The 17,816-nt window shown below is 35.3% G+C and overlaps 3 protein-coding genes across 3 annotated transcripts; 1 reads left to right on the plus strand and 2 right to left on the minus strand.

The window, feature by feature from the left end:
* Window positions 1-1,561: 1,561 nt before the first annotated feature.
* LOC110911524 (pectate lyase 1) lies at window positions 1,562-3,277 on the minus strand. Its single transcript, XM_035984539.1, has 3 exons — window positions 2,541-3,277; window positions 2,217-2,455; window positions 1,562-1,991 (listed from the first exon to the last, which is right to left on the minus strand). Exons 1-3 carry the CDS (start codon window positions 3,205-3,207, stop codon window positions 1,767-1,769), a joined length of 1,131 nt encoding a protein of 376 aa, XP_035840432.1. The 5' UTR covers window positions 3,208-3,277; the 3' UTR covers window positions 1,562-1,766.
* A 1,670-nt stretch (window positions 3,278-4,947) lies between these two features.
* Window positions 4,948-9,154, plus strand: LOC110911526 (mitochondrial outer membrane protein porin of 36 kDa). The gene is made up of 6 exons (XM_022156155.2): window positions 4,948-5,160; window positions 5,516-5,583; window positions 7,728-7,838; window positions 7,907-7,993; window positions 8,314-8,522; window positions 8,613-9,154. Exons 1-6 carry the CDS (start codon window positions 5,112-5,114, stop codon window positions 8,917-8,919), a joined length of 831 nt encoding a protein of 276 aa, XP_022011847.1. The 5' UTR covers window positions 4,948-5,111; the 3' UTR covers window positions 8,920-9,154.
* A 1,129-nt stretch (window positions 9,155-10,283) lies between these two features.
* On the minus strand, window positions 10,284-15,153 carry LOC110911525 (probable serine/threonine-protein kinase PIX7). The gene is made up of 6 exons (XM_022156153.2): window positions 14,403-15,153; window positions 12,974-13,308; window positions 12,073-12,208; window positions 11,844-11,980; window positions 11,630-11,753; window positions 10,284-11,122 (listed from the first exon to the last, which is right to left on the minus strand). Exons 1-6 carry the CDS (start codon window positions 14,605-14,607, stop codon window positions 10,599-10,601), a joined length of 1,461 nt encoding a protein of 486 aa, XP_022011845.1. The 5' UTR covers window positions 14,608-15,153; the 3' UTR covers window positions 10,284-10,598.
* Window positions 15,154-17,816: the final 2,663 nt, after the last annotated feature.

Here is a 17,816-nt window from a genome sequence, read left to right on the forward strand (position 1 = left end):
TAGTAAAATAAAGGATTTTTATTGGTTGAAATTTCTTCTTTTTATTCTTACAAAAAATTTCTTTTTATTTGAACCCTCCACTAAGTATTATTTTAATTAAATACTTAAGTAAATAATTACTAAATATTTACATAATAATAATAACAACAACAACAACAATATCCAAATATAATCACTGTTTAACATAAGTCGGGTTAGATTGTATTTTCCAAAAAAGTCTCGGTAACACCCGTCACATCGTACAGGCCAACCCACTAGGTTTAAATTAAGTATCATCTTATTTAAACACTTAAATATATTATTATTATTATTAAATATTATAATAATAATAATAATAATACCAATACCCAAATATAATTAAGTATTATCTTATTTAAGAACTTAAGTATATAATTACTAAATATGTGTAATAATAATAATAATGATAATAATACCCACATAATAATAATACCCACATATAATCAGTGTTTAAGGTGGGTCGAGTTAGATTGCGCTTTCCAAAAGAGTCTCAATAATAATAATAATAATAATAATAATAATAATAATAATAATAATAATAATAATAAATAGTATTACTATTACTATTACACGATTTACCCGCCATGGTTGTTAGCATAGCTTGCTGCACCGGCCGTGGTTTAACTGTCCAACCGTTTAGCGAGGTCAGCACACACAAGGATACCAGAAAAGACCGTTAAACATTCTTCAAGATGTTCCATCGTGCTATCCATGGATTTTGCATGCGTTTTCGGTGTCACTCGATCAAACAACGACATCATTATTTTTTTGAAATGTCGCCTATCTTGGAGGATCACATAGCGGTGGAAATGAGAACCCACACAAGTAATTTTTTGGCCAATGGTATTTATCCGGAGTATTCGATTATCTTAAAAACATTTAGAGACCCCACTGATGAAAAAAGGAATCTGTTTTGAATATGGACAAAGGACAGGAAAAAGAGATGTTATGTATGCGTGTATCATATTACATAATATGATTTTGGAGGATGAGGGCAAACATTTGCCAGAGTTATGATCCATCACATGTAAAAGCACAAACAGAAACAGTGACAAGTGTAGAACAAAGATTAGAAAATGTGACATTAATGCGTAGCAGGGAAGCACATAATTGTCTAAGGTTGAATTTGGTCGAACATGCTTGAATGAGATGTACCATTGAAGATGATTTGTTTTTATATTTTAGCGTTGTTGATTATTTTTTAGTGTTTTCTAGTATTAACTTGTTTATGCACTTTTTAGTGAAATACTTATGTTATTAGGTTATGCACATTTTTAGTGAAATACTTACATTGAAGATGATTAGTTTTTATATTTTAGCATCGAAGACGATCAAAGGGTCCTTTCAATCATTACTCAATTATTTTTTTATTTTACTTTTGTTTTTATTTCAATGTTTTTAAATAAAGATAAAATATAATAAAAACTTGATGCAATATTTCATTAACATTTAAAAACATAAAATTATTTATGCCTTTTCCGTTCAAAGAAAAGAGTGGGTTTCATTGACGTTGGGTTTCCATGGAACAATACTAATTAGTGTGCTCTAAGTTATGTGTTTCAATCTGAGAGAAATGATTTACATCTAAACACAAATGTATATACATTTATCAACATAATTTGATACATGTTAAGAGTACAAAACCACTTGTTTGAAAGTTAGTCTAATCATGACAAGTTAATAGAATGTAAGGCTTCATTTTCCTTACCTTATTACATAGCAAATTAAGAAATGCATTCTTAAGGTGCTTAACAAGGTTGCCCGGCCACACACGGGAGTACACCAGCAGCATTGGTGAGTTGAGGTACAGATTCACCTGGTTCAGCGGCAATCATGCCGCCCTGTTGTTCCGGGGTTAACTGAGGGTCAACCCCGGATGCCAAAAAGATAGCTCCATTTAAAAGAGTGTCTTTTTCTGTTCTCCAATTCCACTTCTTCCACTCTTCCTCTTGTGCATCGGTCCTCACCAACACCTTCATAACCAAAAAATTCAAAAAATAAATATGTAACTCATCCGTCGCTAAACTACATGTCGGCAATCCATCAGGTAAAGTCCGTCAATGATTAGTGGGTAAAACTTTTACCCACATTTAGTTTTCCAACGAACTTTCACCAATGGATTGCCAAGAGATGTTTGCGTTATAAAATATGTTTAATGATATGTAAGAGTGAAGATAGTGCTTAAGTAACTAGAATACATTTTTCTTAATGGCTTCGGCTGGAGCCGAGAACCGGTTGCCCTGGCTAAGGATAGTTGGGGCGGCGCTACCGCCAATGGCATACGTTCCCCATCCTTCATAGTTGTTGTTAACAATTTGGAAAAATCCAAATCGGCATCTAGGCATTCTTTGGTCACATCCTTCGCCAAATACATTAAACGCTAGATTGACTCTCATATCCTTGTCTTCCGCATGCGAGTTGTCTGCCCCGAGCAGCACTAACTGTTTATTGTAAAATCATTAACGATATAGCAATAAACCCTAACTATTATATTTTATCTAAATATATATATGTTTTCTTACTTACTTTATGGTGGTTAGTGAACTTGCAATTGGAAATGGTCACATCTGTGCTTTTCAATGTGACATCAATGAGCCCATCTACACCCTTACTAAGGGAGCAATGGTCGATCCATATCTTTGTCGAACCAGTAATGCATATACCATCACCGTCGGTCTTTTCTCTTTTACCCGGTGGACCATCCGAGTTCTTTATCATTCCACCAGGAGCTTCTTTTACATCATGAATGTTTAATCCATGAATGATGACATTTTTAACATTGAATAATGTGAGACCTGTACCCGTGATCTCAACTTTTGCACCTCGACCATCAATCGTCTTGTCGCTGTTTATAACCAGCTCTTGTGTAAGTGTGATTACCATATCTTTCTCAAAGGTGATCCACAAAGGTTTGCCTTGGACGACACCAGCTCGAAGCGTCCCTGGCGCTGGATTTGCAGCGTCTGCATCACTAGGATCCTTGACAATATAGGTTTCACCACCCGAGCCCCCAGTGGTTCCTTTTGCGAAACCCGCTGCACATTTGGCTAAGGCTTGGCGGTCTTTGTCCCAGTCGGGTTTGCACCTCCAACATTTGTCTATTATGTTAGTTGCTGAGCATCCACCCTGCAGCCCCCTCCTTGTTGAGTTTCCTCCAGAAAATAGAAGCCTACAAAATAACTTGTACATGTTAATTATATGTAACACCAAATTTTCAACCGTCTTACACGCTGGCAGATCCAGGATTTTATTCTAATACACACTGGGTCCCCGAGAACCCACAAATATAGGCTGGATCCACCCCTGGTCTTATAGGTTCACTGGTTGAGCCATATTTAAGCAAACTCGATGCACGGGTTGTGGGGGCTGTGTGTCAGCCAACGTGGGCCTTATGTACGCCTATTCACCCTGCATTTCTACAAGAGTCTGTTTCCACTCCTCAAACCCGTGACCTTCTAGGTCACATGGCAACAACTTTACCATTGTTTGAAGGTTCTCCCCTTTAGTCATATGTAACATGACTAATTTAAAATAAAATATAACAATATGTTATAAAATGATATTTTAAAATTAAAATATTTGAAATCCTCTCCAACCACCCAGTCCGAATAGTAGCCAACCAACTCAAATGAAAGCGGTCCAAATGCACATAACATAACCAAACCGGTTATAAAAAAAAAAAAAATTGTATAAGACATGATCATTGCTAAGAAGAACCATAATCGATAACTCGGACATGATCATTGCTAAGAAGAACCATAATCGATAACTCACAGTTCGTCGTCGAGGGTTGCTGCATGTCGAACAGATTGCACCGAAATGACAAAGGAAAAGGTGACAAATACAACAAGATAAAGTTTCCCCATTGTATGATTAATATTCTTTTCACTTTTTTCGTAGTTATTTATTCCTTTTTTTTTCTTTCTTTATTCTATAATATGATCTCTTATGGGGAATCATATGACCAACCAAGCCAATGACTTGCTTATTGTTTATGTTTCTTTTATGAGTTCTTCATCTTTTAAAGAACAAAAGTTGATACTTTTAGTAATAAGCGGGTTACCAAGGGTTAAATAGATGGTCAATATATATTTGAGCAACAAATAATGTGCACCAAGAGAACATACAAGGACAGTATATTAGAAAATTTGGTCGGTCAACAAATAAATAACAAAAGATACGAATGTTTGTTGGGGGTACATATATTACATCCAAACTGAATACACAATTGCCTAATGTCAAACACATTTATAGACTTATAATCACAAGTGAGAATTCAATAAGTAATCATGTAAAAAAGATCTATTTCAACTTGATATGCAATTGATGATATAAAAATTGCAAGGTACTCCCGGTGCTACATTTGAGCCTTTGAGGCGGACTAAGGTGTTGTATAGGCTAAGCGGTTGAGCCCACCACTAAACATAGAAGTATCATCGACGTTTGCTACACCTCGTTACTTGATAACAAATCCCAAAAAAAAATACTGAAAAACTGGAAAATGTTGATTAAATCAATCATTTGGTAATTATTGATTCCTGAGCCCAACCGAGTTTTCGTCTCACCTTGTGTTACGCCAGAGATTTCTGCATTTGTAATGGCACAACGACTGTTAAGTTAGTTCTGCTTTTGTGGTGGCACAACGACTGTTAAGTAGCAGCCAACAGTATGGTTTCTCGGGGGAACGCCTAAAAAAACCAAATTTTAAAGTCAACGTGGGCACAGTTAAGACAACATAGTCTAACCAAATTAGACAATACGAGACTCTTTGATTTAGAGAGTGTGATAACTTTATAGATGACCGTTAAAAAAAATTAATTCATAAAAGCAATCATTCCATTTCAAAGCATGTTTAAATCGTGAAGGATCATCTAAACTATTGACAATGCAAAATCTCTTTTTCTTGACCCTGATTAAAATCAACGGCTAATAACGAGAACACAATGAACCGATCAAGATCAACGGTCCACAAACGATCATCTCACTCAGAAACACGCACATGCTAACCACTCCCCTCCGACTCGATTTATCATCTCTGAAATCCACACATAAGACGATCATCTCTCTCGGAAGCTTCTCGAACATACGCTGAGATGGTGAAAGGTCCAGGTCTCTACACCGATATCGGCAAGAAAGCCAGAGGTAATACACTGAGATTATCAATTGTTTTCTTATATCTGATTCGATTCCGTCGTTTTGCTTACGTATTTGTTGTTTCGGTTGTTCATTTTAGGTTTATTTTTGTTGATTTTGCATTGTGTTATTCCGTTTTCGATTTTACATCTGTTCATATGTGCTGTTAGTGTGTGTGTGTGTGTGTGTGTTGATTTTAGAATTGGTGATTTTAGATATCCTGTATAAGGATTGCTGAAGCGGTTATGAGTTTATTGATTCTGTATCGTGTTATTTTGTTTTCGATTTCGTATCTGTTTGTATGTGCTGCAAGTTTGAGAGAGTGTGTGTGTGTGTGTGTTGATTATGGAATTGGTGATTTCAGATCTTCTGTACAAGGATTACCAGAGCGACCATAAGTTTACTCTCACTACCTATGCAGCCAATGGAGTTGTATGTTCTCTCTCTCTCATATACACGCACACACTATGTATGTATGTATGTATACATCTGAAAGTCTGAATATGATTTGTGAATGGACATATGGTTATAGATTATTGTTTCTGATTTTTGGCATGTGATAGCTTGCTGTTACTTTAGGGATAAGAAACATAGGAAGGATTAAACATGTATTTATGTGTTAACATGAGCAATTGGAAGTCATAATAATGATATTACAAGTGTTTATCTTGTATATGTTTGTTTCATCTCTTACATTGTGCATTTGAGGTTGTAACATGGAGAGTTTAGAAAAATGCCTAGGCATAGTTATTAAAGGGGCTAGGCACTAGGCGCACTCAAGGCGCATAGGTCTTGCCTGCGGCCTAGGCGCAAAGCGCAAAATAAGCGAGGGCCTGAGAAAAATAAAGCGCATAATGAAAAAAAATTTAAAATATATTATGTATTAGAAAAAGAATACTATTCTTTAAATAAAATAACCAAAATTTATTATATTACTCTTTATATCATCTATTTAGTACAAAAGTTTTGAAATATTAGTGTATTAGTGTAGAAAAGTAGTTTTCCTTAGATAAAAGAAGAAATCTGGCTAGAATCTTGTCGGAATTAGAGAATTTGGCCGGAAACTCTCCGGAATCTAGGAATCTCGCCGGAATGTGCGCCTAAACCATCACCTGGAGAATTAAAGCGCAATTTCTTCGACTTAAAGCGCAACTGCTTCGCCTTGCCTAAAATATTGGGCCTAGGCGCAAGAGGCGATGGCTTTTAACAACTATGTGCCTAGGGTTATCTAGAAAACTTTATTGGTGGACAGTTACAAGGTCATGGAGAATCATCTCCGAAAGTTGTATCCTTGAGTGGTGCAGAATGCTGATGTTTTATGATTTTATCTGTTACGTCAATTGTGTTCTCTAATATTTAGGTTTCTATTGTAAGGAATCATTTACTGTTTATTCTAGAGAGTGTTAAACCGTAAACGGTTTCTAAAATCAGTTTCTTTCTCTCTTGAATATCATCATACTCAGTAAATCCCACGAATAGCAAAGCTAACGTAGGGTCTGAGGAGGGTAAGATGTAGACAGCCTTACCTCTACCCCGTAGGAATAGAGAGGCTGCTTCCAGTGAGACCCCCAGCTCGAAGAATAGATAACACTATTCTCTCTTGAATAGATACCAGTAATGCCACTAAATGTGAGATACAGATAATAGAAAGTTAGAAATTAATAGCTAAAGTTGTACAACCACCAGTTGGCTTAGAATATGCCTGAAAGTCCATATAGTGCTTTATATACTTATAGGTGTTTGACCACATTTAATTATGATGCGGAACCAAAGTTTGTGCTCTATGTCCCTTGTTGTTATGTTGTTTATGAGGCAAAATAATATTGCAATTGATTAGTTGTATGTTTGGGTGTTTAAAAACTGTTTGGCTGGTTTGGTTAGTTTAAGATCCAATTGGTTCAGTTTTCACGGTTTGGTCTGGTTTCAAACTTGGAACCGACGGTGTAAAACGAACTTGTCGTTTAACCTTTGCTATTTACATTTTGTGCAATTTTGGAATATATATAGTTGTGTATGATTAATGATCATGACCTGCCTTTATCATTTTAAAAATTATAATAAATAATGTTTCAAAAATAAAATCCCGGTTTCAACCCCCAAACCAGTAAAACCGGCCAGGCCCTATTCAACATAGCCGGTTTCGTTTGATGTTTCTCGAAACCGTAGTTTGTGGTTCGACCCAAAGTTTTTATCAAAATTGGCCGAACCAGACAGTGGATATCCCTAGTTGTATGGGCATACACTTTCTTCACCATGTTAGTATTGAAATATAATATTTTAGACTGCGCGGAAGTTGCTACGATGCAAGGATTGATACCTATTAGCCGTGGTCACCAACATTGATCCTGTGTACTGCACAAAACTTATATTGTGTCTATTGTATTGTATCCCAACTTTTTAAACAGCTAATACGCATTTGGTTTTTACTTGTCTCTTACTATAATTAAATTTCTAGGTTGATTTGATCTATAATTATATAGACCCGTTGTAGCCTGAAAGTATGTGTTATAATTATAGGTTTTTGACCAAGTTCAACTATGATATGATCCTGACATTTGACATCTCGTATATTTCAGGCCATTACCTCATCAGGAGCTAAGAAAGGCGAGTTGTTTTTGGCAGATGTCAGCACTAAACTGATCAACAAAAACATCACAACTGATGTCAAAGTTGACACAAACTCAAAAGTAAGTTACATAAATCTATTCAGTCGTTCGTATTAATCATATAATAATATGGCTGAACTACTATGCAGTTATTCACAACTATCACAATTGATGAACCCGCACCTGGAGTGAAATCCATCTTCAGCTTTGTTGTTCCTGATCAGAGATCTGGCAAGGTATGAAAAAGTGTAAAATACAATACGGCTTAACGTATATCACGTAGGACAACGTGCGTGATTATGTGTATAACGTGCGTGATTAATGTTTTCATCATGCGTGATTAATGTTTTCCAACATGCGTGATTTGGGTTTTTTAGTTTATAACGTGCGTGATTTTCAAATGAACGTGCGTAATTATCTGTCGTACGTGATGTACGTTAAGCCGTATTGTACGTTAACTGGCCTCATCTATTAATTATTATTCTATTAAATTCTCTAAAAACATTTTTGTGTATTTACATGGGAAGCATAAAGTCTCATGCAAGTTTGGTTACAGGTTGAACTTCAATACTTGCAAGAGTATGCAGGAATCAGTACCAGCATTGGTTTGACCGCTAGCCCTGTGGTCAACTTCTCCGGGGTAGCCGGAAACGACACATTGGCACTCGGGACCGATGTTTCATTTGATACTGCTACTGGCAATTTCACTAAGTATAATGGAGCCCTAAGTTTCACCACTTCTGACCTCATTGCTTCTTTGATACTGTAAGTAGTTGACAAATTACCCACAGGATCGTCTTAAAAGTGGTTTCTGGTATAATCATGGTTTTGACGAATCCTGTGTGCTTGTTACAGGAGCGATAAAGCGGACACCCTAACTGCTTCCTACTACCACACAGTTAGCCCATTGACCAACACCGCAGTCGGTGCAGAGTTAAGCCATGGATTTTCAAGCAACGAGAACACTTTAACAATCGGGACACAACATTCACTTGACCCATTGACCACAGTGAAGGCTCGGGTCAACAACGCTGGCATAGCAAGTGCTCTTTTGCAGCATGAATGGCGGCCGAAATCGTTGGTTACTATATCAGGAGAGGTGGACACTAGGGCAATTGATAAGAGTGCGAAGGTTGGGCTGGCTCTAGCGTTAAAGCCTTGAACGGTAAAACAAATTTTCTATGATTTTGACACAAGAAAAATAAGGTGGGTTGATGTTCCCATTGACATTGTTGTGAGTTTTTAAATGATGTGAAGGCTGTTAAGGACTTACCTGCCATGTTTATTTTGTCTTGCAAAAGTTTTCATTGCTGGTTAAGCAGATGCTTATTGAGATCATTTGTATAATGCAACACAAATTATATAGGTTTAGTTACCAATTCATTTTGTTTGTTTTATTGAGATCATTTGTATAATGCAACACAAATTATATATAGACAGAACTAAGAACCCGTTGAACTAATCGGGCCAACTTCATTTTATACTGACACTCCTTTTCAAGTTGGACCGTGTTTTATGTATATACATGGGAAAGAGCTAGAGAGAAAACTCATTTGAGTTAAGAAAACTTAAGAAAACCTTAAGTAACAACTTTTTTTTCCTAAAAAAATAAGGAATGTTATATGTTTTGTTACGTTCTAGCCAAAAATAAATAAATAAATAAGAGCATCGAATAGTTTTTTTTTAAAGGTTTAAAATTTTGTGTTACATGTAACATGTGCTCTGAAAAAAGGTGCAACATACATATTCAACTTTAAAAAAAATAAAAAAATCTAGTCGGTGCTTTTTTTTGCCTCGAAACGTAACAAAACATGTATGTTTCATTCCCTATATTTTTTTTAAAAAAAAGTTTGTTACGTAAAGTTTTTACAAAGGTTTTCTAAGTTTTCTCAACTCAAGTGGGTTTTCTCTCGATACTTGCCTTATATACATGTATATATATACCATGTTTTCTATGGTAAAATGACATTGAATTTCATGTAAAGCAACTTTATTGTTATATGAGTTTCATTAGGAAAATCTTGCAAAACTTTATTCGAGGAGTTGTTTGGCTCATATAAGTTAACACTTAACACGGTCCATTTGCCATAGCTCGATACTTAGCCTCCACACATGACCTTATTTATTACCGCCTTTTGTTTCTTACTTTTCCAAGAGACCAAATTGTCTCCAAATTGATTGTTGACTAAAAGGAGGCTGAGATGGACAGATCACAAGATCAACAACGCTTGCCATGAATAAACAACATACATGTGGAAAAATATTTAGGCTTCCTACAACTTGTGGTTGATGCCGGTCAACGATGGACAGCTTAGATTAGAAAATAGCAACGAACACAGTTGTGGCGGCGGTGTAATCATACTCGCCAAGAAAACCACTTGATTCACAAATAGGTTGGCGTCACCAATGGTTGTTGTGTTGAAATGAATCAACGATTGTGGTTGTGCTACACGCTAGTAGACGAGAATTCTAATGCTCTGATACCCTTTAAAGGTAGATAATACAGCCCATAACAACAAAAGAAAACAAAACAAAACAAAACGAATCGAGTGAATCGCGTATGTACCATCTCATACAAAGTTTTGGCAAATAGAAAGAAAAAAGAGGATGACAACAAGGGTTTCCGCCATCATTTTTGTAGCAGAAATTTCTTTTAAATCGATTTCACAGCTCCTCATAAATTACAATGCCATGATGATCACTCTGTATTCATCACAACATAAATCCCACATCTCTCTCTGTTGTTTCTTATACTGCTTTTAACAATTACTACTAATATTATAAAAAAAAATAATAATACTATGAAAAAGAAACCGACGATTAGCATACCAAACACACACTCTATTGCTTCTCATTCGGCTTTGGTGAGTTTTGAATCATCTGCTGATGAAAAGGTGATGCACGCGTGCTACTTGATATCGAGAGGCTTCTTGGATGCTGCGACCCGTTTCTTGAAAACGAACCATTTTGAGCTCGGGCCAGGTTCCGGGCATTTGGGCTTGACCCGACCCGTTCAGACTGGATATTCTGGAAGTAAAACGATGAGCTTGCCATGTCCTTTAAGGCTGGCAATGGCTTTAACGATTCAACAACTTCACTCATTAGCGGTCTGACTTTAGGGTCCCGGCTCAGGCAACGGGCTGCTAGCTGGGCCGCTTTTTGGGCTCCCTTTATAGAGAAATGGCCCTCGAGCCGAGGGTCTATTAGCTTATAAAACCTCCGTCTCTCGCCTAAATGTGGTCGGGCCCATTCGACAAGATTGTGTTCACCGTTTGGACGGTTTTTGTCCATTGACCTTCTCCCGGTCAACATTTCAAGTAAAACAACACCGAAACTATATACATCACTTTTCGAAGTAAGATGTCCTGCATGAAAACAACCAAAAATGACCCAGCAATCATATGAGATAGCGGTGTTCAGAATTCGATTCGATTATCAAGAATTCGAATTCGAGTCCAGTAAATCAAATACGCATTCATAATTTTAAATTCGATTCGGAATTCGAATTCAAATTATACATATATTTATTATATTTATATATAATACACATGTAATTTTAATTTGGGCTATAGTATAAATTAATCTATAATTTTGATCGAAATCCTAAAAAATAGCCAATTACCAAGTGCAAATAGCCCATAATGAATTTACATATTTTGAATGAATTTGAATCAAAACGAATTTATTCGAATTTTGTCCCGAATTTGATTCAAATCGAATTGACCAGTTTTTAATTGAATTCGAATTCAAGCAAAAATAAAAACTATTCGAAAAATTCAATTCGAGTAATTCGAAAATCCCTTATTCAATTCGATGAACACCCCTAATTACGAGAAAATAAACACAAAAGGTCAAAGGTTAAAAAGTCAAACCTGTCATTACATACTCTGGCGCTGCATAACCGTAAGTTCCCATTACTCGAGTAGATACATGTGTTTTATCGCCCTCGGGGGCGTCTTTAGCAAGACCAAAATCAGAAAGCTTTGCGTTATACTCCTAAAAATTTGAATGTTTAGAAAAACCGACCCTAAAACATAATCAAGAAAGGTCAAATGTTTGATTAATGATTAGTGTTGTGTTGCATACCGCATCTAACAAAATGTTGGAGGTTTTAAAATCGCGATAAATCACGGGTCTTGTTGCTTCTTCGTGAAGAAAAGCAAGACCCTTGGCAGCCCCGACTGCTATTTTCATCCTGATGGACCACGGAAGAGGCAAAGACCCTACAAAATTAGTTACAAATTAGGAACAAAACCTCCATTTTGATTTAATTAAGGAAAACGGTATATGATAATTAGACGATGAATCAACGTACTTCTGAACAAATGATTCTCCAAGCTCCCTCGAGGCATGAACTCATAAGCTAGCAACCTTTGATCATCTTCAATGCAGTAACCGATTAGTTTAACTAAATTTGGATGAATGAGATCACCTAAATAATTTACTTCTGCCTGCCAATAACATCATATTTCAAAGAAAACTAAGTCACTTGATAACACATACATGTGGTCATTTTGACCAATTTACTTATGAACGGGTCAGTTCGGGTTATGTTTCATTAAAACGGGCCGCAAGCCGCTCAAAGTGTCTTTTCAAAAGTGTAAAACCTCCTAAATAATTTTATGAGTTAAATGCCATTTTAGTCCTTGTGGTTTGAACCATTTTGCCAGTTTAGTCCAAAGGTTTCATTTTTCGCCTGTGGGTCCAAAAATGTTTCGTCGTTGCCATTTTAGTCCACTGGGTTAACTTCATCCATTATTTTTGTTAACGAGAAGGGCAATTCGGTCATTTTATATAGCCAAATTTCCCTTCTAGTTAACAGAATTACATATAAAATGACTGAATTGCCCTTCTCGTTAACAGAAAAAATGGATGAGGTTAACCCAGTGGACTAAAATGGCAATGGTGAAACCTTGTTGGACACACATGCGAAAAATGAAACCTTTGGACTAAACTAGTAAAATGGCCCAAACCACAGGGACTAAAATGGCATTTAACTCTAATTTTATTCAAAAATTTTGATTGTTATTGAAATAAAATAATTTCTATAATCATATTTGACACGCCAATGCTTACAGAAAAATTACTTTAATGACAAGAAATGTTTGTTGTCAACACAACCCAACCCGTTTTGACCCGTTACCCAACCCTATTTCAATGCGTCTAATAATGCAAACAAATATATATGTAAAAAGAAATGGATATAAATTTCCAACCAGCCACTCTTTATGGCCCTGAAGCCCGTCATGATTTAACGTTTTAACTGCAACTGTGAGCCCTGTGCCCGGTTTGACTGGTGCGGTCCCGTTCTCTTCAATCCATCCTTTAAATACACAACCGAACCCTCCTTCACCAAGAAGACTCTCGGGTCTAAAATTTCGTGTTGCCATTTTTAAATCATTGAAAGCAAATTTGCGAAGGCGAGAAGATATTTTTAACTCCTCTTCAAATTTTTGGGTGGATGAATTGCTTTCGCCTGTACTCGTGGTAGTTGATGACATTGCTTGGGTTACTGGTTGATCTTTGCTTGTGTCATTTGTTGATTTACTTTCTAATAAGAACACCGAAAAACACACCGTAGTTGCAAGAGTTAACAACTTTGAAAAAAATATGTATAAAAATGTATTATAGTATTATCTGATTATTTAACAATTAACAAAATGTGTTTTAACTTTAAGGTCCTTTTATCTATTAATTTCTTGAATAAACTAATTTTCGAATCACTCAAACAATTGGCTATATGATTAGCACACTTCAAACAACAAAAGCCCATCAAAACACCATCTACGGCATGTTTTATTACGGTTTATTATTTGATTTGGGTTATTTTCAAAAGGCACATCGCCGCATCCAAACAAACCCTAAATGCAAAAGATCCATCACTATCATAGTTGTTAATAGTGAATAGTGGTAAATAGCGATACACTAGAAGAAAATTTTAAAAATGTTTTACAAGTATATTTTATAAAAGTTTCGGTAAATATGGAAGAATCTACGCTTCTAATCCTGCAACGAAAAACCCTAAAATACGCTTATATTATCAGTATATACAAAAAGAAAAAAGGGAAAAAAAACTATTTTATCACTGTTTCATCGCTTTTTAGGCGCTAAACACTTTATAGCGGTTAACTCCCGCTTCGCTACGCTATTCGCTATAACGAGCGTAGCGACCGCTATTAACAACTATGATCACTATGGCACTTCCCAAAAAAACCTAGTATGTGTGCTACAAAATTCCACCAATCAACCTTGAAGGGTTGGTGCACCGGTAAGCACCCGAATCCCCTCTAGCAGTTGTCTCTGATCCCGTTAGCGTATTAGCAGGGTTAAGTTTTCCGGTAACGAATTCTCATGGTTAAAAAACCCACCAATTATTCAACTTTGCATCATCATAATCAATACCCAAATCCTAAATTACCTAAAATAAACCCTAAATTCTGTCACAAACTTGGATCTAATTATCTAAACTGTAAACCCTAATTCAAAAGTTCTTGATAGAACCAAAGTCAATGAACCTCCAAACAACATTTTTATGTATATAACAATATTTTATGAGATAATATCAAGTATTTAACAGGTAAATTCTAGTAACATTCTTGCATAAATATATATATATTTTTTAAAAGAAGGGATAACTGAATTTACCACAGTGAGTACTGATGCCACTGATTGAAGTATCAACTTTAGATCTTGAAGAAATACAACTTCCAATTAACTTCCACCTGCTCCAACATCCACTTGGAGTCCCACCCCCCTCTCCATCCACACCAATCTCATCACTTTTTTTATGTTTATTCTTCTTCTTTGCAACATGCCAAGATTCCACCCCTTTTTCCTCACAAGATTTCATCTTTCAAAACAAACCCTAGAATCAAACCCAACTGAGACCATCCAAATCCCCAAATTTCAAGAAAAAATTCAAGAAAATCAAGAATTAGATGTGATGATCAAAACCCAACAAAACCCTTGATCAAGATTGGATTTTTTGATCGAAACTCGGGTACCCAGTTGGGAATTTTGGCAGAAAATGACACAAAGTTAACAGCTTTGATGTTTTGCAACAGTAAATAAGAGATTCAGATCACACCCACAGGATTAAGGGGAGAGAGAGAGTGTGTGTGTGTGCAAGTTGTGCCTCGGTATAATCTGGGTTCAAAAGCACCCACTACTACCTAGTTATGTCTACTGCTCAGAAAAGATAAAAGAAGTCTCAAATTCTCCACAAAAGAATGACCAGTTCAATATTCCCCATAAAGAAAATCATACTTAATTTTAAAGGAAAATTATTATTTTCTCTTTAACAAACCACTAACTCACAGACCTTATAGCTAGAGGTGTGAATCATGTCCGTTTAATGGGTCTTTTAAGTCTTTAACCACTAACTCACACACCTCATAGCTAGAGGAGGTGTGAATTATTATTATTTTTTTTTGAAAGGTGTGAATTATTTGCGAATATTAGGGGGCCTAGCATACGTTGTCTTAATCGGGTCTGTGCTAAAGAACCCTTTCGCACAATAGATCCTCAATTTAAACCCCTCAATAAGAAACCCTATCACCCAGACTCGAACTTGAGACAGACCTGGAGGGAAAAACTCACCCGGGCCCACCATAAATGAAACTTAAATACTCATGGCCACCACTCACCCGCTAGAGGTGTGAATCATGTCCGTTTAATGGGATTTAGGTTGATGGTTGATTTCATCCTATCCTAACTCATATATTTATCCGTGACGTGTAGGATCAAACCTGTATAAATTTGTGTCGCGTTCGGGTCAAATTTTTTGTCAACCTGTATAAGTTTTTTTTTTGTAAATATGAGTAACAACTAGTAACTTTATAACGATATAAACAATCAGTTACTTTAGACTCTAAATGAATATGTTGTAATTTATGTGAACTAGTTAGTTGTTTTTTTTTTTCTTTCTTGATCTCCTATTACCAGTTATAAACTTAGGTTTGTGTATTTAGCTCGATATTTGAATAAACAAATGAAATGATTGAAGAATGAGTAATTAACAAATAAGATTGGAGACTTGGAGGTGAGAAGATCATGAAAACTTGGAAAGAAATATTGATTTCACATTTAGAAAACAAAGGTTGAAAGAAAAAGTAGAAAATTATAATATCTAAGTTCAAATATCAACATTTTTCGTCTTTAAGATCTAAATATAAACTTAAAAAAACACTCACAGGATAATCCAGTAACCCACTATTAAATGGGATGGGTCGTGTTTGGGTTAACCCATTAATAAACAGATTGTGTTTTGGTTGACTTGTTTAATAAAGTTGATTATGTTACCTGACACACAATCAGTGTTTTTTTCGTGTTGTGTTAGGAAATTGTCACCCCTACACACGCCCACTAAATTTAGTCCTAAATATGTACCAATGTATATACCATAAGATGAGAATCCTCAACCACTTCAAAAGCAACATCTTTACTACACTCTTTAATACTCACTTGGATTTCTTTTGTCGGTTGTTGTTAAGGACTAAATATGTTTGCATTTGAATGAACCTTACATTGTGTGTAATGGCTGACAATTTGTAAATGATATGTTAACATAACATGAATTGACACGAAGTTAAATGAGTTACGTTCGCGTCCGTTCATTTAATTTTAATAGAACAAACACAGACACGTAACCAAATGTTGTCTATGTCCGCTCGTTAAGAAAATTGATGTATCCATTTATGTTTGTTCATTAATATTATACATGCACGGAAATGAACAAACATAAATGAGCATAAACAAAGAAAATAAAACTATTAATTTTTTGTTTGTTCATTAGTCGATTACCAAGCTTTGGTTCTAAACTACAATTTTAGTTTATGGGTTGACGATGATGGAGCAGTAAATATATAAATAAAATATGTAAACGTACATAAATAAACAAATTTAAGCAAAGAATATAAATAAACGTAAACGGACAAACATATATGTACGAACATAAAACGAACTTTTATGAACATAAATGAACGAATGTGTGTTCATGTTCGTTTGTTTAGTTAGATGAAACAAAAAAGTTCTTCATGTTCGTTCATTTATTAAATCAATACGGTTTACAAGTGATTCACTAAAGTTTATTGTTTTACAAGTCTAGGGACAAAATTATAGATTTAGGAGTGAGATTATAGGGTGTGTGATTTAGCCGGTAAAAAAAAGCTAAACATTGTTACACCCCGACCCGCAGCTCATGACAACTATTATAAATTTAAATATTTTAAAGCATGTCCAAATTAAAAATGTCACACATACCAAAGAAAACTCAAATAATCCATACAAAATTCCAAAGTCATAAATCATAAAAATAAAATATTAAATTAGGGCATGTCATACATTTCTTCGTCTTCAACTCAATCGAACCGAACCTGGTTCCATGTATCATGCATAAAAATAGTTTTTGAGTCAACATAAAGTTGATGAATAGATCTAAATTTAATTAAAATGTTTTGCTTTATTATTTTTATTTTATTTAAAATGATTTAACATGCAACTTCAAGTGTAAGTGATACATCCATAACAATTCAACAACAACAATAATCACCACAGCCAAGATTTAACATGCAACTTCAAGTGTAAGTGATATATCCATAACAACTCAACAACAATAATCACCACAACCAAATATCATAAGCGACACAATGATAATGAAACAATAGACACAAATGAGATTCAGGCCCCGAGAAGCGAATCTAAATGATGTTGGCGATACCTAGTTCAACCCATGGTCGTGTGAAACCGGTTAGCCAGTGGATCCACATTAGAAACAATAGACACAAAGCGAGTAACAAGTAGATACATGTATATGAAACAATAGATACAATGATATGAAACACGTAGTGACACATTGATTTTGCATATTGATGATTTAGATAAGAAACATATGAAACAGTAACACATGATATACCCCAAAAATGTTTAGTGACAAAAGGGGGGGGGGGGAATAGATCTACTTACGGTATTGTTATCGAAAGTGAAAACCCGAAGTCGTGATAAAATAATAAAGGGTAAATTACATTTTTCGTCATTTATGTTTGTATTTGATTCCAATGG

Source organism: Helianthus annuus, chromosome 15, assembly GCF_002127325.2.
Source record: "Helianthus annuus cultivar XRQ/B chromosome 15, HanXRQr2.0-SUNRISE, whole genome shotgun sequence".
Taxonomy (NCBI): domain Eukaryota; kingdom Viridiplantae; phylum Streptophyta; class Magnoliopsida; order Asterales; family Asteraceae; genus Helianthus; species Helianthus annuus.